Source organism: Anser anser, assembly GCF_964211835.1.
Source record: "Anser anser genome assembly, chromosome: 3".
Classification (NCBI taxonomy): domain Eukaryota; kingdom Metazoa; phylum Chordata; class Aves; order Anseriformes; family Anatidae; genus Anser; species Anser anser.
Genome location: NC_139722.1, coordinates 1,512,453 through 1,534,581, shown reverse-complemented (window position 1 = coordinate 1,534,581; position 22,129 = coordinate 1,512,453). Strand labels below are relative to the sequence as shown.

Here is a 22,129-nt window from a genome sequence, read left to right as displayed (position 1 = left end):
TGGAGAGAGTGCCAGCACTGACAGTTACCAGCAGCATGAGAGCAACATGGGAGCTCGGCAGAGAACTCAGCAGTGAAACCGAGACTTTATTGACAGAGTACAACAGCAGCGTCCTAAAAACATCCCCGAGAGTCACTCCAGTAGTGAATGAGGGTCTTGCACACTTGAAGCTGAGCATGGTGGGTCTTCAACAGCTGAGTATGGCAGAGAGTTTAGAAGAGAGCCCTTCCCTCCCTCGTCCCCAATATACACAGCCAGAAATGCCCCAGCCCCAATGCACCTGGATGAGCACAAACCAAAGCCATAAGTGAGACGGGCAGGGGGAGCTCACGCGGTGACAGAGGCTGTGGCTCCCTGTGAGCCCCAGGGGTGTCCAGCCAGCAGCCGTGCTGGGTTGGTGGCCCTGGGAAGATGCTTGTGCTGCTGGATGCTTCCCTTCCTCTGTACGGGTGAGTTTTGGATGGGGCTCTTCTCAGCTTCTGAGTCAGTGACATGGTGCTGGGATGAAGAGGAATTATCGGCCTTCATCCCCACGACCCCTTGACGACCACCACCAGAAGGCACTGCGCAGGCGCAAACAGGAGGAGTTTATGGAAATGACTTCTTGGAGCTGATTTTAATTCAAAGCAGGGATAGGTTATGCGTATGTATAGGTGTACTGGGAAACTTCGTGCATATGTAACCCTTTACTGCGTATAACCAAAGCAAGTTGCCGCGTTAGGGCGCGCATGCCTTTGGGAGCTATCCCACATGCGCCCGGCGCCGAAATAAACCACATACCTACTTTATAACTCATTTGCTTTGAGTTGTAGAGTTCTTCCACGAATCACAACCTTTCCCTGAACGCCCCCAGATGGTGTCTGTCCACCCCATGGCCAACATGAGGGCTCAGAGCCAAAATGAACGGGTAGGGGAAGTGCAGGGGGTGACAACATGCCAAGAGCTCAGACCAGTATGGGCCTGTGGTTTAACCTCGTCAGTCCCTGACCTGGGTGGAGAGAGAACCGGCCATAAAAGTCACCCTGCGAGAAACAAAGTTGTGTTTTTGCAATAGAAGGTGTTTTTGCAGTGGGAAATTCCACTAACCTTGCATATTCAAAAGTGATTGTGTGGCATAGCAGTGGGGAGTGTGTTAAGCAGATGAGGGGAAGGTCTCGCTGTCCCAGAATAAGGGGGATAGCTAAGAAAAAAAAGGATGAGCAGTACGAAATTAACAGTTGGTCAAACAAAATTGTACATCTGTGGTATAGAAGTGCATCGAGTAGGTTGTGAACCTGCAGTACTCAGCCAGAGAGGAAACAGGAGAAATCAGGTGTCGGGTAATAGGGAATATAAGGTTAGGATAAACTTTTACTGCGCGCTCCTGCTTGCAGGATGCCCGCCATTGCAATTGCAAATAAAATAAATAGCTTCATACTAGATCCTGCCTGAAGAAAATTACTGATATTTTTCTCACAACCCCGACAGCAAGTGAGTGAGGACAGGAGCTTTATTTGAGAATCCCTTGACTTGAGTTTTCCTGAGCTGCTCCTTCCCCACCTGTTTCATGCTCCCCCATTCTCATCTGGCTGGATATGGCTGTGCCCACCATGGGGCAGCTCCCTTCCCTTCTCAGAAGGGCTTACTCCTGCCGACCCTCAGCCACCAAAACCTTTGACACGTGAAGCCGGTACGCTCAGATTTGTCCCTGCTGTCCCTGCATGGGGACTCTGGGTGCGGCTGTGTCCTGGGGCCATTCCACCCATTGTGTGTCAGTGGGATGGAATTGTTGCATCACACCCACGGCCAGCTTCGGTGGGCTTCAGGTGGCTTCGGTGGGCTTCAGGTGGCTCAGTGTCACTTTGTCTTCGTGGCAGTGAGCAAGAGGCAGAGCGAGCAGCCGAATTATTGGGCTAGGAGTGTGGCCGTGGAGCCGGGAGAAGGAGCAAGGAGGCGGGTAGGAGCAGGCGGCATTGCTGTGGCCCCAGCCTCCCCTCCCCTTGGGTTTGTCAGCCTGCCCGGGGCTCCTTCCAGCCCTGGGTGCGCAGGTTGATGCTGCCAGACGTGGGGCTGGGCAGGGTGAACACAGCTGGGGAGGATGGGGACATATCTCATGCAGTTGTGAAAGCCTTTTTGTTGAGGAGGTGTTTGTGTAGGGAGAGATACTGTGCTCTGGGAGTGTTGGGATGAGAGCGTGAGGAGCCCGACTGCTAACCTCTGGTTGTGTTTTGGATGGCTCTGTTACACAGGACTGGGACTGAGCACAGGTCATTGCCTACCACGAGGTGCGGTCCCTGTGGCCTGATGGGGGTGCTCGGACAGCTGGCCTTGTGGTTCTTCATCGTCCAGCTGCAGACTCTGATGAAGGCGCTTGGCTTCCACTCTGTCTGGGGCCAAACCATTTCGGCAGCCATCGTGGTTGCCAAGTCCGTGAGGATGGTATCGCCAGAGGTAAAGAAGCACCCGATGCCCAAGTGCACTGCCCTCCTCCAGCACGAAGAGCTGCTCCTGGGCTCCTCAGGGCATCTGCCCCCAGGGCCAGGGGGTGGATCATGGTGGAGGGGAACTGTGCCCGGCTAAGCGATGCTTTCTGTGCACTCCCAGGGGACTGCTAAGAGGAGAAGCACATGGAGGAGCAGGAGGATCCGGCGAAGAGCCCTGAGGAGGCTCGTGGAGAGGCACGTCCGCAGTGGAAGATGCAAAGGGAGGTGGGTGTCATGGAAGGCGGAACGGCTGACGGAGGGCCAGGGTCGATCCAAGCAATGCCCAGGAGCTGCCCGCTGCTCACACAGAGTGCAGCCCCTTTGCTCAGAGCCCCCTCGTTGGATGCCCCAACCCAGGGTCTCGCTCTGCCCAGCCTGGGCCTCTGCAGGGCCTCCCTGATGGGGTTTCGAGCTCAAGGGGGCCCAAAGGGAGCCCTGCAGTCCCTCACCACCTCCTTTCTCCCTCCCAGCCTGAGACAGAAGTGGCTGCGTGCTGGGCAGCCCCGGCGGTACTGGCTGCGGTCAGTGAGGAGAAGGGGCTGCATCTTCTGCGACCTGCAGCAGCCCCCCTCGGTGCCAACGGTGGCTGTCTCCGTGCCTGCAGGAGTGCCGGGTGAGGTGCTGATCAGCTCACCTCCATCGTCACCTGCACCTCACAGGGTGAAACGAATCCGCTTCGGGAAATAGTAACAATGGAAATAAAGGGGGGTGGTTCTTGAACATGGCCAGGAGTTTTATTTGAGAAACCCTTGATGCGATTTGTCCTGACTTGCTCCCTCCCCTTTCCCTCCCGTTTCACGCTCCTCCATTGTCCTCCTCGCAGCCACACAAACACCCCAATGGGGTGTGCAGGGGCCTGTCCGGGATCCCTGGTACAGTGCAGAGGAGAAGGGACCCCTGAGGTGCCCTGGAGTGGTGACAAGCCATCAGCCTGGGGATGGGAGCGGTGGGCTCCTGCCATGGCCACCAGCGTGTCCCCAGAGGCCCATGGGGCGTGCTTGGTGGCCCTCAGAGGGAGGCTGGTGACAGCAGCCCCAGTGCCAGCAGCACTGCGGCTATCACAGTGGTTGTTACCCGGTCCCAGTTGCCATCACAGGGACCTTCCCTGCCCGCTCCCCCACAGACCTGGGGCTGCCTCCTGGGGTGTTCTGCACCCACAAACCCTCAATGGAGGGGTGTTGGGGCAGCTTCCCCAAGGGCTTCACTGCCTCCTGCGCCACTCTTTTGTGTGTGAACGTCCAGGTTGCAGGGAAGGAGTGGCTCGGGCTAGTTCCCACTGCCCTGACAAATGTCCCTCGGGGAAACCAATAGCCTCGAAGAGGGAACACCCCGTCTGCCTGCAGTGCCACTGGTGCTTTGCCGGCAGCTGCCCATGTCACAGGAGGTCTCCGAAGAGCCCCCCACAAGGGACTGTTGGGCACACAAACCACCAAATCCATCTGCTGTGGGAGCAACAACCCACAGCTCCGAGCTGGGTGGCCTTGCCAGGCACACACAGAGGTCATGCAGCCAGAGATGGAGACGGAGAGGCAGAGACAGCACAGAAGACGGCAGTGTTGGCTGGTCAGGCAGCAGAGAAGGGCTGGTAGGACCCAGCCCCAGGGGAGGAGCAGCTCCAGCAGCACCCACAGACAGCAGAGCCCCCTCCAGCCCCAGCCACAGCCGTGCTGCGTGTCCTCCCCTCTGCCAGGACAAGATGTCCGCCAAGGCGGCCATGATACCTCACAAAATGGCTGCCTTGTTTGCCACAACATGGCTGCTGGGCGTGCTGTTCTCAGAGCTCTTGCCCATGGCCGGACGATGTCTGGGACCCCTCACCGTGTGAGGTCCCACGTCTCCCCTGCCCCATGGGCACAGCCGCCCTCCCCGAAGGCCCTGGACCAGCTGCAGGGAGCTGGGCTGGAGCCCAGGGCCTGAGAAAGGGCAGCAGGGTGCACTGCCTCCGGCAGCCCTGGGGCAGGATGGAGGACAGAGTGCAGAGGAGCACTGGGAGCAAGCAGGGGAGCACTGGGAGCACGCGGGGACAGCTGGGGACACCAGAGAGCTCGGCACTTGGTGGCACCATGGGAGGGTACCACTGGCTGCCACCTGCTCTGCCATTTAAGATCTCCACACTGTGATGATGGAGAGAGTGCCAGCACTGACAGTTACCAGCAGCATGAGAGCAACATGGGAGCTCGGCAGAGAACTCAGCAGTGAAACCGAGACTTTATTGACAGAGTACAACAGCAGCGTCCTAAAAACATCCCCGAGAGTCATTCCAGTAGTGAATGAGGGTCTTGCACACTTGAAGCTGAGCATGGTGGGTCTTCAACAGCTGAGTATGGCAGAGAGTTTAGACGAGAGCCCTTCCCTCCCTCGTCCCCAGTATACACAGCCAGAAATGCCCCAGCCCCAATGCACCTGGATGAGCACAAACCAAAGCCATAAGTGAGATGGGCAGGGGGAGCTCACACGGTGACAGAGGCTGTGGCTCCCTGTGAGCCCCAGGGGTGTCCAGCCAGCAGCCGTGCTGGGTTGGTGGCCCTGGGAAGATGCTTGTGCTGCTGGATGCTTCCCTTCCTCTGTACGGGTGAGTTTTGGATGGGGCTCTTCTCAGCTTCTGAGTCAGTGACATGGTGCTGGGATGAAGAGGAATTATCGGCCTTCATCCCCACGACCCCCTGACGACCACCACCAGAAGGCACTGCGCAGGCGCAAACAGGAGGAGTTTATGGAAATGACTTCTTGGAGCTGATTTTATTTCAAAGCAGGGATAGGTTATGCGTATGTATAGGTGTACTGGGAAACTTCGTGCATATGTAACCCTTTACTGCGTATAACCAAAGCAAGTTGCCGTGTTAGGGCGCGCATGCCTTTGGGAGCTATCCCACATGCGCCCGGCGCCGAAATAAACCACATACCTACTTTATAACTCATTTGCTTTGAGTTGTAGAGTTCTTCCACGAATCACAACCTTTCCCTGAACGCCCCCAGATGGTGTCCGTCCACCCCATGGCCAACATGAGGGCTCAGAACCAAAATGAACGGGTAGGGGAAGTGCAGGGGGTGACAACATGCCAAGAGCTCAGACCAGTATGGGCCTGTGGTTTAACCTCATCAGTCCCTGACCTGGGTGGAGAGAGAACCGGCCATAAAAGCCACCCTGCGAGAAACAAAGTTGTGTTTTTGCAATAGAAGGTGTTTTGCAGTGGGAAATTCCACATACCTTGCATATGCAAAAGTGATTGTGTGGCATAGCAGTGGGGAGTGTGTTAAGCAGATGAGGGGAAGGTCTCGCTGTCCCAGAATAAGGGGGATAGCTAAGAAAAAAAAAGGATGAGCAGTACGAAATTAACAGTTGGTCAAACAAAATTTTACATCTGTGGTATAGAAGTGCATCGAGTAGGTTGTGAACCTGCAGTACTCAGCCAGAGAGGAAACGGGAGAAATCAGGTGTCGGGTAATAGGGAATATAAGGTTAGGATAAACTTTTACTGTGCGCTCCTGCTTGCAGGATGCCCGCCATTGCAATCGCAAACAAAATAAATAGCTTCACAGAAGATTCCTGTCTGAAGAAAATTGCTGAGATTTTTCTCACAACCCCGACAGCGAGTGAGTGAGGACAGGAGCTTTATTTGAGAATCCCTTGACTTGAGTTTTCCTGAGCTGCTCCTTCCTCGCCTGTTTCACTCTCCCCCTTTCTCATCTGGCTGCATATGGCTGTGCCCACCATGGGGGGCTCCCTTCCATTCTCAGAAGGGCTTACTCCTGCCGACCCTCGGCCACCAAAACCTTTGACACGTGAAGCCGGTACGCTGAGATTTGTCCCTGCTGTCCCTGCATGGGGACCCTGGGTGCAGCTGTGTCCTGGGGCCATTCCACCCATTGTGTGTCAGTGGGATGGAATTGTTGCATCACACCCACGGCCAGCTTCGGTGGGCTTCAGGTGGCTTCGGTGGGCTTCAGGTGGCTCAGTGTCACTTTGCCTTCGTGGCAGTGAGCAAGAGGCAGAGCGAGCAGCCGAATTATTGGGCTAGGAGTGTGGCCGTGGAGCCGGGAGAAGGAGCAAGGAGGCGGGTAGGAGCAGGCGGCATTGCTGTGGCCCCAGCCTCCCCTCCCCTTGGGTTTGTCAGCCTGCCCGGGGCTCCTTCCAGCCCTGGGTGCGCAGGTTGATGCTGCCAGACGTGGGGCTGGGCAGGGTGAACACAGCTGGGGAGGATGGGGACATATCTCATGCAGTTGTGAAAGCCTTTTTGTTGAGGAGGTGTTTGTGTAGGGAAACATACTGTGCTCTGGGAGTGTTGGGATGAGAGCGTGAGGAGCCCGACTGCTAACCTCTGGTTGTGTTTTGGATGGCTCTGTTACACAGGACTGGGACTGAGCACAAATCATTGACTATCTGCGAGGTGCGGTCCCTGTGGCCTGATGGGGGTGCTCGGACAGCTGGCCTTGTGGTTCTTCATCGTCCAGCTGCAGACTCTGATGAAGGCGCTTGGCTTCCACTCTGTCTGGGGCCAAACCATTTCGGCAGCCATCGTGGTTGCCAAGTCCGTGAGGATGGTATCGCCAGAGGTAAGGAAGCACCCGATGCCCAAGTGCACTGCCCTCCTCCAGCACTAAGAGCTGCTCCTGGGCTCCTCAGGGCATCTGCCCCCAGGGCCAGGGGGATGGATCATGGTGGAGGGGAACTGTGCCCGGCTAAGCGGTGCTTTCTGTGCACTCCCAGGGGACTGCTAAGAGGAGAAGCACATGGAGGAGCAGGAGGATCCGGCGAAGAGCCCTGAGGAGGCTCGTGGAGAGGCACGTCCGCAGTGGAAGATGCAAAGGGAGGTGGGTGTCATGGAAGGCGGAACGGCTGACGGAGGGCCAGGGTCGATCCAAGCAATGCCCAGGAGCTGCCCGCTGCTCACACACAGCGCAGCCCCTTTGCTCAGAGCACCCTTGGTTGGATGCCCCAACCCAGGGTCTCGCTCTGCCCAGCCTGGGCCTCTGCAGGGCCTCCCTGATGGGGTTTCCAGCTCAAGGGGGCCCAAAGGGAGCCCTGCAGTCCCTCACCACCTCCTTTCTCCCTCCCAGCCTGAGACAGAAGTGGCTGCGTGCTGGGCAGCCCCGGCGGTACTGGCTGCGGTCAGTGAGGAGAAGGGGCTGCATCTTCTGCGACCTGCAGCAGCCCCCCTCGGTGCCAACGGTGGCTGTCTCCATGCCTGCAGGAGTGCCGGGTGAGGTGCTGATCAGCTCACCTCCATCGTCACCTGCACCTCACAGGGTGAAACGAATCCGCTTTGGGAAATAGTAATATTGCAAATAAAGGGGGGTGGTTCTTGAACATGGCCAGGAGTTTTATTTGAGAAACCCTTGATGCGATTTGTCCTGACTTGCTCCCTCCCCTTTCCCTCCCGTTTCACGCTCCTCCATTCTCGTCCTCGCAGCCACACAAACACCCCAATGGGGTGTGCAGGGGCCTGTCCGGGATCCCTGGTACAGTGCAGAGGAGAAGGGACCCCTGAGGTGCCCTGGAGTGGTGACAAGCCATCAGCCTGGGGATGGGAGCGGTGGGCTCCTGCCATGGCCACCAGCATGTCCCCAGAGGCCCATGGGGCGTCCTTGGTGGCCCTCAGAGGGAGGCTGGTGACAGCAGCCCCAGTGCCACCAGCACTGCGGCTATCACAGTGGTTGTTACCTGGTCCCAGTTGCTATCACAGGGACCTTCCCTGCCCGCTCCCCCACAGACCTGGGGCTGCCTCCTGGGGTGTTCTGCACCCACAAACCCTCAATGGAGGGGTGTTGGGGCAGCTTCCCCAAGGGCTTCACTGCCTCCTGCACCACTCTTTTGTGTGTGAACGTCCAGGTTGCAGGGAAGCAGTGGCTTGGGCTAGTTCCCACTGCCCTGACAAATGTCCCTCGGGGAAACCAATAGCCTCGAAGAGGGAACACCCCGTCTGCCTGCAGTGCCACTGGTGCTTTGCCGGCAGCTGCCCATGTCACAGGAGGTCTCCGAAGAGCCCCCCACAAGGGACTGTTGGGCACACAAACCACCAAATCCATCTGCTGTGGGAGTACCAACCCACAGCTCCGAGCTGGGTGGCCTTGCCAGGCACACACAGAGGTCATGCAGCCAGAGATGGAGACGGAGAGGCAGAGACAGCACAGAAGACAGCAGTGTTGGCTGGTCAGGCAGCAGAGAAGGGCTGGTAGGACCCAGCCCCAGGGGAGGAGCAGCTCCAGCAGCACCCACAGACAGCAGAGCCCCTGTCCAGCCCCAGCCACAGCCGTGCTGCGTGTCCTCCCCTCTGCCAGGACAAGATGTCCGCCAAGGCGGCCATGACACCTCACAAAATGGCTGCCTTGTTTGCCACAACATGGCTGCTGGGCGTGCTGTTCTCAGAGCTCTTGCCCATGGCCGGACGATGTCTGGGACCCCTCACCGTGTGAGGTCCCACGTCTCCCCTGCCCCATGGGCACATCTGCCCTCCCCGATGGCCCTGGACCAGCTGCAGGGAGCTGGGCTGGAGCCCAGGGCCTGAGAAAGGGCAGCAGGGTGCACTGCCTCCGGCAGCCCTGGGGCAGGATGGAGGACAGAGTGCGGAGGAGCACTGGGAGCAAGCGGGGGAGCACTGGGAGCAAGCGGGGACAGCTGGGGACACCAGAGAGCTCGGCACTTGGTGGCACCATGGGAGGGTACCACTGGCTGCCACCTGCTCTGCCATTTAAGATCTCCACACTGTGATGATGGAGAGAGTGCCAGCACTGACAGTTACCAGCAGCATGAGAGCAACATGGGAGCTCGGCAGAGAACTCAGCGGTGAAACCGAGACTTTATTGACAGAGTACAACAGCAGCGTCCTAAAAACATCCCCGAGAGTCATTCCAGTAGTGAATGAGGTTCTTGCACACTTGAAGCTGAGCATGGTGGGTCTTCAACAGCTGAGTATGGCAGAGAGTTTAGAAGAGAGCCCTTCCCTCCCTCATCCCCAATATACACAGCCAGAAATGCCCCAGCCCCAATGCACCTGGATGAGCACAAACCAAAGCCATAAGTGAGATGGGCAGGGGGAGCTCACACGGTGACAGAGGCTGTGGCTCCCCATGAGCCCCAGGGGTGTCCAGCCAGCAGCCGTGCTGGGTTGGTGGCCCTGGGAAGATGCTTGTGCTGCTGGATGCTTCCCTGCCTCTTCCAGTACCCCGGGGAGGGCAGAGCAGGGCTGGGCTGGCCCCTTGCACAGCCCCAGGGCTCCATTTCTCAGTGTCCCTCAAAGAGCATTTGGGGAGCGCTCCCACGGCTCCAGAAATGCAGCCCCAGCTCTTGCTCCCCTTCCCGCTGCAGCAGAGCACCGGCTCCTTCCCCACTGGGCAAAGGTGTCCAAGACCCCCAGCCTGAGTGCCCCGCCACAGCCGGCTGGTCACTGCTACTAGCCCAGGGGAAAGATGCTCAGCCTCGGGGTCAGAGCCTTCCTCCAGACCCATTTCTCTGGGAATGAAGGCAGAAATGGGATTCGTGGATAAATGCAGCAGAGGAGGGCCAGCAGCAGTGAGATGTCCCCCGAGGCTGCTGTGAGGCCTTGGGCAGGAGAAGGGCACGGGGTTGGGGCAGGTGGTGGTGCTGGGCTGGGGGCTGGCTGCCCCCATGCTTCATGCCCCCAGGAGCTTCTTGACCATGTAGCCTGGCATGCTGTAGAGGAAGAGGGCCACCATGATGAGGAGCAAGAGGGCCAGCACAATTTTGATGATGAGCCACTTGTAGCGGGTACAGATGAGGTATTTGATGGACTTGAGTGGGTTGAGGAACCAGATGAAAGACGTGTCTGGGCGGCTGCCGGGGAAGGAAACGCCTGTCACGAATGCCATGGCCATGGGGAGGGCAGGCAGCACAGCTAGAGCCATGGTGGGCAAAGGGAGGCCCTGGGACCCCCTTCCCTGGCCTATTTTGCAAGGGGAGTCAGCAGGATGTGTGCCAGAGAGAGTGATGCAGGAGTGTGAGGGAGTCAGGTGAAGTTGGTGTCCTGGGCATCAGGACTAGAGGGCAGGAGGTGGGAGGCCAGGAAAAGGGGATGGAGGCAAGAAGGGAGGGAGAAGAGGAAGAGAGGAACGGAACAGGGCAGTGAACAGCGGGCAATGGTGGGAACCACAGGAGATGGCTCTGCCCATAGTTCTCATTTCTACATCCCCTGAGGTGTAAGCCTTCTTCACCTCCCCATGTATGCCTCCCTCCCCAAGGGACCACCCAACAGCATCTCCTACAAGCCCAGGTATCTGCTGGGGAGAGGGCTTTCCTACTTACTTGGGTTTTTCCAGCGGGTCAGGCTCATTGCGAGCCAGCCCGGCGGGGGATTTCTCTGCCTCCTCTGCAGTCAGGAGGTGTAGTTCAGCCTCAACTTTCCCCTGCACAGAGAGAGCTCTGCTGAACGCGAGGCAGTGCTCCCCACCTGCCCCCCCGAGACATAGGAACAGAGGGGGCCTGAGGGAGCAGAATTGGCTGTAGGGGGTGTTCTGCAAAGAGCACAATCCCCACGACAGAAAATCACCCCCTTCTCCCCATCCTTACGGTGACCTCCAGCTCATCATTCTCATCCCTGGCCACAAACGGCCACCAGCCTTTCACCCTCTTCTGCTTGAAGATTGAGACCATGGGCAGCTCCGCCTCGTTTGTCACCATCTCCAGGCTGCACTGCTTTGACGTCTTGGCTCCCCGGGGGAAGCGGTTCAGGTCCAGCTCGATGGCCCCTGGCAGGAGACGATGGGAAGCAAAGATGTTGGCAGACCCGAAATGAGAGACCTTGTCTAGAGACAGTCCTGGAAAACTTTTTTTTGGGGAACTAAAAAGCTGACATCTTTGCTATGGGAACAGCCTTTGAACAGCAGCAGTGGAAATAAAGGCTCTCGTTCTATCTGCTCTTATACCTAAAGGGGTGTGAGAATTAAAGTTGTGTTTTTACAGCGTAAAATTACACTAACGTTGCATATTTGAAAGTGATTGTGCAGCCATAACAGTGGCATAACAGGGGGGAGTATGTTAAGCACAAAAGGGGACAGCGAAAGGTCCCACTGCCCCAAAATAACAGGGATAGCTAAGAAAAAAAGGATGAGCACTACAAATTAGTAAAAAAAAAAAATCATGGGATATCTAGTCACAAGAGAAGAAGGAAAAAAAAAAGAGGAAAAGGAGAAATTAGTGGTTGGTCAAACAAAATTGTATATATATGGTATAGAAAGGTGTGGAGTAGGTTGTGAACCTGTAGTACTCAGCCAACAAGGAAATGGGAGGAATCAAGCGTCGGGTGATAGGGAATGTAAGGTTATGATATACTTCTGCTGTGCACTCCTGCTTGCAGGACGCCTGCCATGGCAATCACGAATAAAAATGCTCCTTCACTGAGATCCGGTGTTACTGGCTGCAGATTGTTTCTCACAGGGGCTTGCAGGAGATTTGGGCTTGAGGACCAGGGCTGCCCTCCCAGGCTCCGTTCCCATCTTGGTGTCGTCTCGCCGCACATCACCCCTGCTCCTCCTGCCGCTGAGGGACCCCCGCCGGCCGCCCCATTGCCCCAGTTCAGCCCCTTCTTACCGAGGAAATCATCGGCCGAGAAGTGGTCGGCGTCCCACACCTGCAGGGTGAGCCGGGCCGGGATCTTGTACTCGGTCTCGTCCCAGGAGAACATGGACTCCTTCTTGGAGATGACAATCTTCTCCTCCGCCATCAGGTAGTCGAAGGGGAAGATGTAGCGCCAGTTGAAGTTGCCTTCACCAGTCAGCGAGTGGTAATGGACGTCCGTGTCCTGCTTGTCCTCCTGCTGGCCCTTCAGCCACCTGCAGGGCCCAGAGGGGTGACAGGGGTGGCGTGCCCTAACAGCAGGGAGCAGAGGGCACGGGGACATCCTGCACGTGCAGCCGGGACGTCTCCAGGCCAGCAAGGCATGGACGGACTGGAAGGACCTAGAGCCATAAGCTTTGGGCTGGGGCTGCGTGAAGCACTGCAGCAACCTCTCCGAGGGGCAGCATGGGCATGGGGCACAAGGTCCTAGGGATACCAGTGGGGTTTGAGGGCAAGAAACCCTCTAGTCTGACCTCCACTGACCGCAGGTGTCCATGGACTCCTTATTTTACATTTATTTGAGCCCCTTGTAAGGATTTAGGGTCTGATGCAGGGTCTGCTTTGGGGTGGGGTTGTCTCTGCTGACCCAGCCTCCAGCAAAGGGACCTGAGGAGCCCAGCTTGGCTGGATAATAACCCACAGCTCCAAGCTGGGTGTCTGGGACAGGCACGCACGGAGGTCACGCAGCCAGAGATGGAGATGGAGAGGCAGAGACAGCACAGAAGACAACAGCAGTGTTGGTGCTCACTGACCCCACACCCACAGCTCCCCCAAAACCCACCCTGGGGTCCCCCCAAGCACCAGCACCCCCCAGGTTGAAGCAGAGGGGGTGGCACGGGCTGACCACGCTGTACCTACCCCCGGACAAAAATGTCGCTGGATTTCTCGCCCGTGAAGTAGTCGTCGTCCTCCAGGATGACCTCGTCTGTGTTCCACACTATCACTCGGAGCTCGTATCTGGCAGGAGGGAGGGAGACAAAGAGGGGAGACGGTGGGGAAGGGGCAGGAGAAAGGGGAACCCTCCGGAAGGGGAAGACACCACCTGGTGCCTCCAGTCTTGGGATGTCTGGAAACGCCAGGGTGGTCGGGGTGCCCAGGCAGAGGGCTGGGCTGTGGAGCAGCAGCAGAGCAGGGAGAAGCGGGGCTCCCCCCCCCCCCCCAGCCTTGGGTTTTCCCCACAGATTTGGGAGATTTCCTTACTTCTTTGGTTTCCTGGGGGAAATATCGGTGGCAGGGCCAGGCGCTGGCATATCCATGGGGAACATGTCCACCCACATCTCCAGGCGACCCTGCAGGGTTGGAGAGGTGCAGTCAGCTCCCTGGGTCCCTCCTTGCTCCCAGACCCCGTAGCATTCCCCCCCCAGCTCCTCCTGCCCTTCAACATCAGTCTGGCTGTGCCAGATGTGGGGCAGGGGCTGCAGCACCACGCCGAACCCTGCCAGATGTGGGGTGGGACAGGGCTGCCCTGTGCCAGGAGTCCTTGCCCACCCTCCTGGCATGGTGTGGTGCCAATGTGCACGGACACGGGGGATCCAGGGGACCCAGAGACTTGGGGGTATGAAGTGGATGAAGGCAGGGGAGGGAGAGACACTGGAGGTTCAGTCTGTTGGGGTCACCAGGAGGGTGCTAAGGGCTGTTGGTGCCCGAGCGCTGCTGTTTGGAGGGCGCCTCTATCCCCTCCGCTGACCACGACAAGGCTGGTGTGCCCAGCTGAGGTCCCTGCACCCTACAGGCTGTGTCCCCGCTGCCCTGGGGCCGCCAGGACCTGCTCGATGCCCGGCTTGTCGGGGTTCAGCAGCGGGCGCGTCTCCACGTGCTCGGGGACCAGCTTGCAGCCTGCCCGTGGGATGTCCTCCCAGTGGCGCAGCACACTCAGGGCCAGGTGTTCGTCGGTCTGCTTCTTCTGACCTGCGAGGGCAAAGGGAGGGCTGAGCGTGGAGGTCTGGGCAGAAGGACACCAAGGACAGCAAAAAACCCTCTTCCCCTGCCCCAAGAAGGACCCCGGCTCTTCCTGGCATCCCAACTGGGCTGGCAAACCTCTAGCCACAGCACCTTCCCCAGGGATGTGCCCACGCACACACACTCCCCTTGGATTCCTCTTCCAGCTCCTCCCTGCTGCAAGGAGCAGTGCTGCCGAGTAGCTACTCCTCTCCATTGCCTTGTGCCCACCTTGTCCTCGAGCCAACATTTCCTAACTCTTTTCTTTCTCCTCTCTCTAACCGTAACCATTCACGGAAGGTGGTCCCCAGCCAGTCTGCTTCTTCCGAGGCTAAACGAGCTCCATGTCCATTGACCGTGTTCTCGTCCTCCGCACCCCTCCTGGCCTGCCTTCATCTTTCTTGAGCACGTGGGTGCGCTGGGACACAACCTTTGAGGATTCAACTACATAGCGCGTGGCTTCCTAAGCCCTGGAAGGGCCGGGGTGGGCAGTTTTCATTGCTCCTCAGGCATACCAGGAGGAGGTTTCTGAAGGCAGCTTTTGGCCATGCCGCGGACACCTGTGGGTGACTCTGACAGCAACCCACGTGCCTGGGTGGTCTGTAAGACACTGGCAGGCCACATACTGCAGGATCTTTGCAAGGTGGTGGATGGGGAATGATTGCCGTGCTGCTTCAGGTGATGGGGCCACTGGACCTGCCTCCAGCCCTAGATGATGAAGAGACGCCCAGAGCCTTGCTGCCCCCAACCCTTACCCCACGGGGCAGGTACCGTTTTCATCCTCGATCTCCGTGGGGCCGGTGAAGACCCTGTTGGCCACTTTTACTCTTCCTCCCGGCCCGAAGTGCGGCCCGTCCACCTTGCCCTCTTTGCACAGCTTGGACAGGATTTGTGAGGGCTTCATGGGGTCACGCCACACATTATACCCATGTCTGCAAATAGGAGCGCAAGGTCAGTGAGGTAGTAGCAAGACCCGAAGGCAAAAGCCATTTTGCTCCCCAGTGACGTAAATACTCCTGCCATGAAGCATCCAGCATTCACGGGGGAAGGATCTGAGGCTCCAAATGTGAGGCCTCAGAGCAGATGAGGTCGCTCTGCACCCCAATCTCTACCCTTTGCTAGCACCTTTCCACCCCAATCCCTTTACTTTGTGCTAACTCAGACCCCAGTGCACCCTACTTGACTTTGAAGCTCAGCTTTGTTCCTTTGCTCACCCATCTACTGAGCCCCACCAGTGCCCCTCAGCCCCTTCTGTTGCCATTGCCCATCTGTTTTGATCCTAAACCCCTTTAAGAGTAAAGGTACAGCACAGACTTCCCCATCAGCAGCCAATGGAAGAGGGAGATTCCTGCAGGAAACCTAGGCTTGGTGTGGAAGACGAGACAGACATGGGTCCAGGCAGGAGACCGGGCAGGGAAAGCTGTGTTCGTACATGGAGTAAGTCTGTGACACCCCGCACGTAGCTCGGTGCTTGCTGTAGTAGCGGTTCTCCAGGTCGATCTTGGTCTCCCCAATGAGGTCATCTGTCCCCACCAGGTCCCAGTCGTACACTGCCACCGTCAGCATGGACTCCATGGGGAAGGTGGCCTCAATGTCAAAGGATCTAGGCCAGGGGAAAGCAGATGAAGAGGAAGAGAACAAGCTGAAGTACTTGGCTGGTGCTCAAAGCCACCCGTGGGTGAGGTGGGTCTGTCCCTAGGCAGGAGGTGGCACATGGTCATTGCTTGGCCTGGGTGCCTCAACAGCCCTGAAACTAAGTTTGTGTCACTGGGGAGCCAGGCAACCCTCTCACTGGAGTTCAGGCCTCATGTTTCCTACAGCAGATACTTAATTGTGATCAGATATGGACATCTAAACATCCTTTATCGTATTGACCATACTCCTGCTAAAGGAGAAATGGCTTAAATGAGGGTGCCTACGCTGCTCGTAAGGAAAGTTCATTGTGATGAGTCCCATCTTTTGAACCCCAAACAGCTGTGGGATGAACAGGGTGCAGGTCCAAGGGCTGTCAAGCTTGGCTCAGGCTTAGCTCACCCTTTCCAGGAGCAAACAGGTAGCAGAGCTTGGGCAACTCACTTTCCAAAGACAGGGTTCAACTGCTTGGAGATGTAGTTCTCCTTGTCTTTGATGTCTGTCTTCCCCAGCTTGATGGCAATGTAGGGGTCAGCTTTCCCGTTGATGTCAGCTGGGTGCAGGTCCGTGGCCTAGGGGGGAGAAACGAGAGAGATCAGCTCCATCCGTGCTAGAGATCAAATCAGGAATGGCCCCGATCTTGGTCCCTGAAACCAGCAGTCCCTTCCCAGCCACAGCCACGTGGCTGAGCTCTTTGGTCCCTCTCAGCTGAGTCACTTGGATTAAACTGGTGAGAAGGCCTGCTGCATGCTGGACCGGTTTGTGGGTTTGAGCTGTGGAAGGGAGCACAGGATCACACTTTGCCACACCATGCAGTTACACTCACCCGCACAATGTAGACTCGGACCAGCACATTGATGGGGTCGTTGCTGGGGATCCCCTGGAACATGCCGAAGTTGGGGTCGTATCCTGCCTCCTTGGTGATATCATCGGGGAGAGGCACTTTGTAGACGCACATGGAGCCCTGGAGGGATGGAGTGCACAGCCTGATCAGAGTCCTGCTGCCCCGGGAAAGAGGCTTGCCTAGGAATCAGACTAGCAGGGTGCATGGGCAGGGATTTCCAAGAGTAAAAGTGACATTGGGACAAGAGCCTTGGCACCGAGCTGGGATCCTGTGCTGGGCAGGGGCAGTCCTGGGCCAGAGCAGCTGGAGGAGGCAGCCACGCTCTTTACGTCACTTAAATGCAAGCAAAGAGCTAAATTGGCATTAATTGGCTTAATCTGCCAGGCTCACAACCTCCAAAAGCAGCTCCACTTGTCCAAGAATCTTACAGCTGGCAGAGGTGCTCCTGCATTGCCTGGGGGCTGGCGCTGGTGCCAGTGAGTCCAGGTGAGCACTACTGGTGAGAAAGGGTTCTCAGAGAAAACCCGGGGCAAGACTTATTTCTCCAGTGGCCAGCAAAGAGGATCTGCTTTTCCCTTGGCCTTCTTCAAGAACTGTGAAACATCCATTTGCCTGCAGATCATCCCCTCTGTGGATGCTCTACCTGGAGCCATCTGATTCCTGGGGCTGCCCGTGGAGGCTTTCCCTCCCTGCAAGGTGCTGTGGCTGGGTCAAGTCAAATCGCTTCCTATTTCTATTCCTGCTAAAGCACCTTCAGGAGAGAAGCCTGTAGGCAAGGGCTGCCCTAGTCTTGGTTTAACTCAGCAACCAAACTCACTTTGAACCTCCCCACTATCCTCTCCTCTTCTGTTGCGTTGTCGTCGTTGTCCCCAATCTTCCCACGGAGCAGGTTGAAGGTGTGCAGCCAGTCCTCAAAGTTATCAAACTCTGCTTCCAGCTCTTTGTTGAAGACCTAGATGATGGAAAGGAGGGGAATCAGGTAAAAAAAAAAAAAGGCTCCAGATAGCTGGGACTGACTCCCATCCTGCTTCTGTTGAGCAGGCAGAGCCTCCTCCTCTCCTGCTGACACACGCACCTTCAGCTCGTCGATCTTCTGCTTGTTCTTCTTCTCAGGAAGCTCAGGGGCCGACTGCTGCTTCTTCTTCTTGTCATCTTTGGGTGTCTTGGACTTCTCCTTGTTCTTTGCCTGGCCCTTGAAGCCTTTCATGGGAGAGTCATCAAGTTTGATTTCTGAGGCCGAGGGGAAGCAGCGGGGATGGAGGAGATGGAAATGAGGGGGGGAAGACAGGGAAGGGGGTCTTGATCAAAGTCCTTAACACAGAAGGAACATGAAAGCTGACAGCTGTGACTGCCTGCAGCTCCCAGCCCAGCCCCGGAGCAACCTTTCAAGCCCTCTCCTGTCTTTCCCTGAGCCTGGCCATCGCTGCCCAGCTCACAGCATTTCCAGGAGCCCAGGCAATGCTGGACCATTCTGCCAGCCCTCACAATCCCCATCCCTCACTGCCTCGATCCGCCAGCTTTCATGACTGCTGGGCAGTGCAGACGGGGACAGACAGACGACCACAAGGACTTGGTGTGGAAAGGAAAGGAGGAAGGAATGGGAGTGCCAAGGGGAAATGGATTCTGCTCAGAAGACAGGACAAGAGTGATGTGGGACTCAAGACACCCCCCGGCAGCCCTGCCATGACAGCAAGCCCAGGAAGAAGCTGCTCAGAGTCATCTCCAAGTATGCTTGGAGTCATCTCAGCCAAGAAATTTTGCATTACCCAGGCAAGACAACAACCTTCCGTCGTGTGAATGTGGGACATATGGAGAAGATGAGTGAAAGTCCTCAGGGAAACCCTTCCCAGCCCTGCTGGAGGGACCGGCAAGGGGCTGCAAATGGACAAGGTCACCCCTGGCCCATACAGCCCATCTCATTGGTATTCTTGGCCCATATCACTTGTGTTACAAATTTTATTTCAGCCAACTTTAGACACCTGCAATGCCCCTGTAGGAGCTACAACCCCTCCAATTTCCTTCGGAGACAGATGCATTTAGGGCACAATTTATCCTATTGCAACGCAGTACTGAAAAGGGGTCAGAGATCTGGCACTAGAAGCTCACGTTTTTCTTCTGCCTATGCTAGGCAGGGAGAGCAGACCAGGATGCCTCTACGCACAGGTAAAAGCGGTCAGGTTAGAGGAACTCCAGACCTTTTGTCTGGCTGAACCTTCCCTTGAAAAGCTGGGGCAAAACAAGTTTTCTTTCTTTAAAGCTTCCTGCAGAATGAGGATGGAAAACCCCACGAAGGCGATCTAGAACACCTGCTCCTTGGCACGCTTAGCAGAAGCTAAAACATCTGCATGGCCAAAGCAACACTTCCAATGACATAGTGACTTGTGGTTGCACAAAAATGCCCTGGGACAACAGCACAACCCCCAGCCAGCACCCCGCATTGCTCCCCTGCAGCCTTCTCCCAGCAGGGACGGGTTGGAGGCTGCCGCAATCCCAGGCTCTGCACCCCGGCCGTGTCAGCCCAGCACTGCCCACGCCACATCTGCAGTCACAAAAATCGATCCTGCTTTGGGCTGTACATGCTGGGAGCACCTGGTGTGGCAGAGGAACAACTGCATGCACCAAAAGGGGTGCCCGAGCACCGAGAGGAGCCCCGGTCCTTCCCATGGTGGCCCCGCTCCCCCTCTGCTCACCTTCTGCAATCTCCATTTCTTCCTTCTCCTCTGCTTCTGCTGCGGCCGCTTCCTGCTGCCGGAGTTGCTGGGAAGGAAAGAAGTGAGCAAGGAGTGGGTGACTGTGTCGAGGTCCTTGTGCTCGCTAGAAGTGGCTGCCTGGGGGTCGCAGCTCTCCAGCTGTCCAAGCAGGGAGCTGGGGTCTGGCAGAGCCTCGAGCTCTGAAAGAACCGTGTCTGCCTGCAAGCCACGCACCCCAAGTGCACCCAAGGAAGGGGAAGCCTGCTCAGTTCTGCCAGGTAAAAGCCTTGCCAGCAGGCTAGCAAGGAAAGCAGCACAGCCCCAAGCTTTTGGAAATAGCTGAGAGAGCTGAGACCTTGCCTACAGGAGACAAGGTTTTCCTATTCTACCTTACGTGTCTCACCCCCCTGCTCTATACCCACCTCCTTCATAGTCTCAATTGAAGCAAAATACTTGGACCACCAGTCCAGCATGCTCTCGTCCGGCTCCTCCTCTTCTACTTCCTCTCCTCCTCCTCCTCCTCCTCCTCCTTTCTTCTTCTTTTTCTTTTTCTCCTTCTCTTCCTCAGACTGCAGGGACAAGGGAAGCAAAGACAGAGAAGGAGAGGGATCAGATGAAAACAAAATGTCTCTTGATGTGCAAAGGAGGCGGGTAAAGCACATGAGAAGGCAGAGCCCTCCTGGCTGGGTGGCCTCCTTGGCTCTTTCCCCCTTTTACAGCCACAGGCATGGAGCAGCAAGGTGCCCAGGGCTCCAGCAAGACACAGTGTCAGAGTCCTAAGACATCCCCTCCTGTCTATCCCTATCATCAATGCATTTTCTAGGCTACAGCACCCGCACTGTACACGGCAGCAATCCTCTCTTAGCCCAGGAAAGTGCCCTGCATCCACCTAGAGGTACCACAAGTCCTTTTTGGAGCTGGTGTCTGGCTGTGCTGGCAGAAACCAGCGTCCCCCTCCCAGGATGCTGCCCTGCTGCTCCCGACACAGCAGGGCTGGGAAGTGCAGGTCCAGAAGTGCTTCCCAGTCTGCAGGGACCAGCGCTGTTCTGTCTCTGCCTTGGGACGAAGGGGGTGCTGGTCCCCTTTGACAGCCGCACAGAAGGGCAAGAGGGGGCACGGAGGGTTGGGAGCAGGGATGAAGAGCAGCTCCATCACTTACCACGTCCACCTTCACCACCGCGTCGGAGTTCTGCCGCCCGGGGTGGAAGGGAACAGGGAGAGGGAGAGCAGGTTAGCAGCGCAGCCGAGTACAAGCACACACAGGCACACGCGTGCACGGTGAGCCGGAGGAGTCACAGACCGCTCGCCAGGGCTGAAGGAACCACAAGCCTTGAATGAAGAGCCCTGGCTGGGCACGCTGCTCGTACATGGGAAACGAATCCTGTGAGATGCCAAACCCAGGGGACACACCTCTCTGGGATTCCAAGGGAAAGTCCCACAAAATGAGAGCCTGGCTCTGGGGACGTACCCTGGCTTTCAGCACAGATAACTCCTCTCTGCCCTCTTGGAGCTTTCCTGCCCAGCCAGGGAGGTTTGCAGGCTACTGTGGTAGGCTGCTGGGGCTTTCCAGATGTGCTCATATGTGCAGTTGCTCCTCTTGCACGAAGCTGTGTGAGATGTACATGATACAGCTTCTTGTGCGGGTGCTAGAAACTCTGCATACAGCTGCACGTGTAAATGCACCAGGGACTTTGGGGTGTGTGCACATGTGTGCACCTGTACGTGTGCTTGTAAGGCACGTGTGTGCCATAGCCTTTCTGTAAAAGTGCACGTGTGAGGGGCCATGCACATCTGGAGCCCACAACGTGCCTGCAGGCACATGCGTGTTCTGCTCATCTGTGTGTGTTTGTTGCTGCAAAAGGCCCCCTGCAAAAAGAAACTTCTTTCTTTTTCGTGGATGAAGCTCTGGTGCAGAAGGGTATAAGAAGGAGCAGAAATTCCCATTCTGGACAAGAAAACGAGCACAGGTACATTCAGGCTGTGCACAAAGCCCCGTGCCTCGGGGACACATTGCCTGTCCACCGCTGGTCACAGAGAGGAACAGGGTTGTGCTCACGGGTGCTCGTTCCCATCTGGCTGTTTTTGAAGGAAAACATCGAGCTGCCTGATTTGCTTAGCCCAGGATAGTCCAGCTGAGCCCAGCCAGGACGGAAAGGGGCTGCTTTGTAGGACTGCTGATAACCCCAAGGCCCTTCATTCCGGGGGTCAGCCCGGCCCCATGTTCAGCAGGACGAGGTGGCCCTCCGTTGGGTGGGATTGGCAACTCAGTGAGGGGAGAGATGCTAACGTGGCGCTGACACACAGATACTCACAGCTTCCAGCTTCACCATCGTCTCCATCTTCTTGATGGGAACCTCAGGCTCCATGTTGACAACGATCTCCCCTGTGGGGCGAGAGCGAGGGGCCCCGTTGGCCATTGCCAGGTAGCCTTTGAGATGTTTAGCTGGACAGGGGACAGAGAAAGAGAGAACAAGGGAGAAGGACAGTGTAGAGAAGAAACTGAGAGCTCAGGTGAGATCCCTCAGGATTCATGCTGGAGTGATGTGTGGCCGCCTTGCTCAGAGAAGAAGAGCAGGGAAAACGAGCACAGCCCCTTACAGCATGAAAAAAAAAATCCCATAGCAAAGGAAAGCAGATGGTGACAAAGGCACCTGCCCAGCCTCCCAAGGAGAAAAGACAAGGAGAAGAGATTGCCCTGAAAGTAGCAGCACACAGATGCAACACAGCTCCAGATCTGTGTCTGAAGGCAGGGACAGACCCCAGCAAACCCCCCAGACCTCCCATCTCTGCCCAGCCAGGAGTGCCTCCACCTCCAGCAAGTCCCTTGAGAAGGGGAGCGATTCCAGTGGATCACCAAGCCCCAGGCTGCTGGGCTGGGTGCAGGGACAGTAACTTGTGATGGTTTTGCCGTGGAGGATTCCCCAGGGCTGATAGAGAATGGAGGTTGGGATTCGGAGGGTGGCCCCCATCTGTAGCTTTCCGGTTTTACCCA

General features: G+C 56.9%; 2 protein-coding genes and 1 long non-coding RNA gene across 5 annotated transcripts in view; 2 read left to right on the top strand and 1 right to left on the bottom strand.

Moving 5' to 3' along the window:
* The first annotated feature begins 2,236 nt into the window (after nt 1–2,236).
* Nucleotides 2,237–3,123, top strand: LOC310897777. The gene is made up of 3 exons (XR_014582584.1): nt 2,237–2,430; nt 2,584–2,687; nt 2,933–3,123. It is a non-coding gene; the product is annotated as an uncharacterized lncRNA (long non-coding RNA).
* Nucleotides 3,124–6,263: 3,140 nt separating this feature from the next.
* On the top strand, nt 6,264–7,831 carry LOC310897196 (uncharacterized protein). The gene is made up of 3 exons (XM_083830549.1): nt 6,264–7,016; nt 7,171–7,274; nt 7,521–7,831. Exons 1-3 carry the CDS (start codon nt 6,870–6,872, stop codon nt 7,735–7,737), a joined length of 468 nt encoding a protein of 155 aa, XP_083686675.1. The 5' UTR covers nt 6,264–6,869; the 3' UTR covers nt 7,738–7,831.
* A 554-nt stretch (nt 7,832–8,385) lies between these two features.
* Nucleotides 8,386–22,129, bottom strand: part of OTOF (otoferlin) — a 77,706-nt gene continuing 63,962 nt past the window's right edge. For 2 of the 3 annotated variants that reach the window (XM_083827680.1, XM_083827679.1), the window contains 17 exons: nt 21,450–21,580; nt 20,297–20,326; nt 19,560–19,706; nt 19,138–19,204; nt 17,523–17,677; nt 17,265–17,399; nt 16,430–16,567; nt 16,048–16,175; nt 15,404–15,574; nt 14,743–14,903; nt 13,799–13,941; nt 13,234–13,322; nt 12,892–12,990; nt 12,007–12,248; nt 10,987–11,165; nt 10,723–10,823; nt 8,386–10,254 (listed from right to left, as the gene is read on the bottom strand). In XM_083827680.1, coding sequence (XP_083683806.1) covers nt 10,074–10,254; nt 10,723–10,823; nt 10,987–11,165; nt 12,007–12,248; nt 12,892–12,990; nt 13,234–13,322; nt 13,799–13,941; nt 14,743–14,903; nt 15,404–15,574; nt 16,048–16,175; nt 16,430–16,567; nt 17,265–17,399; nt 17,523–17,677; nt 19,138–19,204; nt 19,560–19,706; nt 20,297–20,326; nt 21,450–21,580 — 2,297 coding nt within the window. In that variant the 3' untranslated portion in view covers nt 8,386–10,073. The remainder of the gene's footprint in view (nt 10,255–10,722; nt 10,824–10,986; nt 11,166–12,006; nt 12,249–12,891; nt 12,991–13,233; nt 13,323–13,798; nt 13,942–14,742; nt 14,904–15,403; nt 15,575–16,047; nt 16,176–16,429; nt 16,568–17,264; nt 17,400–17,522; nt 17,678–19,137; nt 19,205–19,559; nt 19,707–20,296; nt 20,327–21,449; nt 21,581–22,129) is intronic. The other variant, XM_083827681.1, reaches the window with a different exon arrangement.

What these genes read in the sequence shown, in the direction of transcription:
- LOC310897196 (XM_083830549.1), top strand. Translation starts at nt 6,870, where the DNA reads ATGGGGGTGCTCGGACAGCTGGCCTTGTGGTTCTTCATCGTCCAGCTG. An exon ending in TGAGGATGGTATCGCCAGAG is followed by an intron (nt 7,017 to 7,170) that starts GTAAGGAAGCAC and finishes GTGCACTCCCAG; the next exon opens with GGGACTGCTAAGAGGAGAAG. An exon ending in AGTGGAAGATGCAAAGGGAG is followed by an intron (nt 7,275 to 7,520) that starts GTGGGTGTCATG and finishes TCTCCCTCCCAG; the next exon opens with CCTGAGACAGAAGTGGCTGC.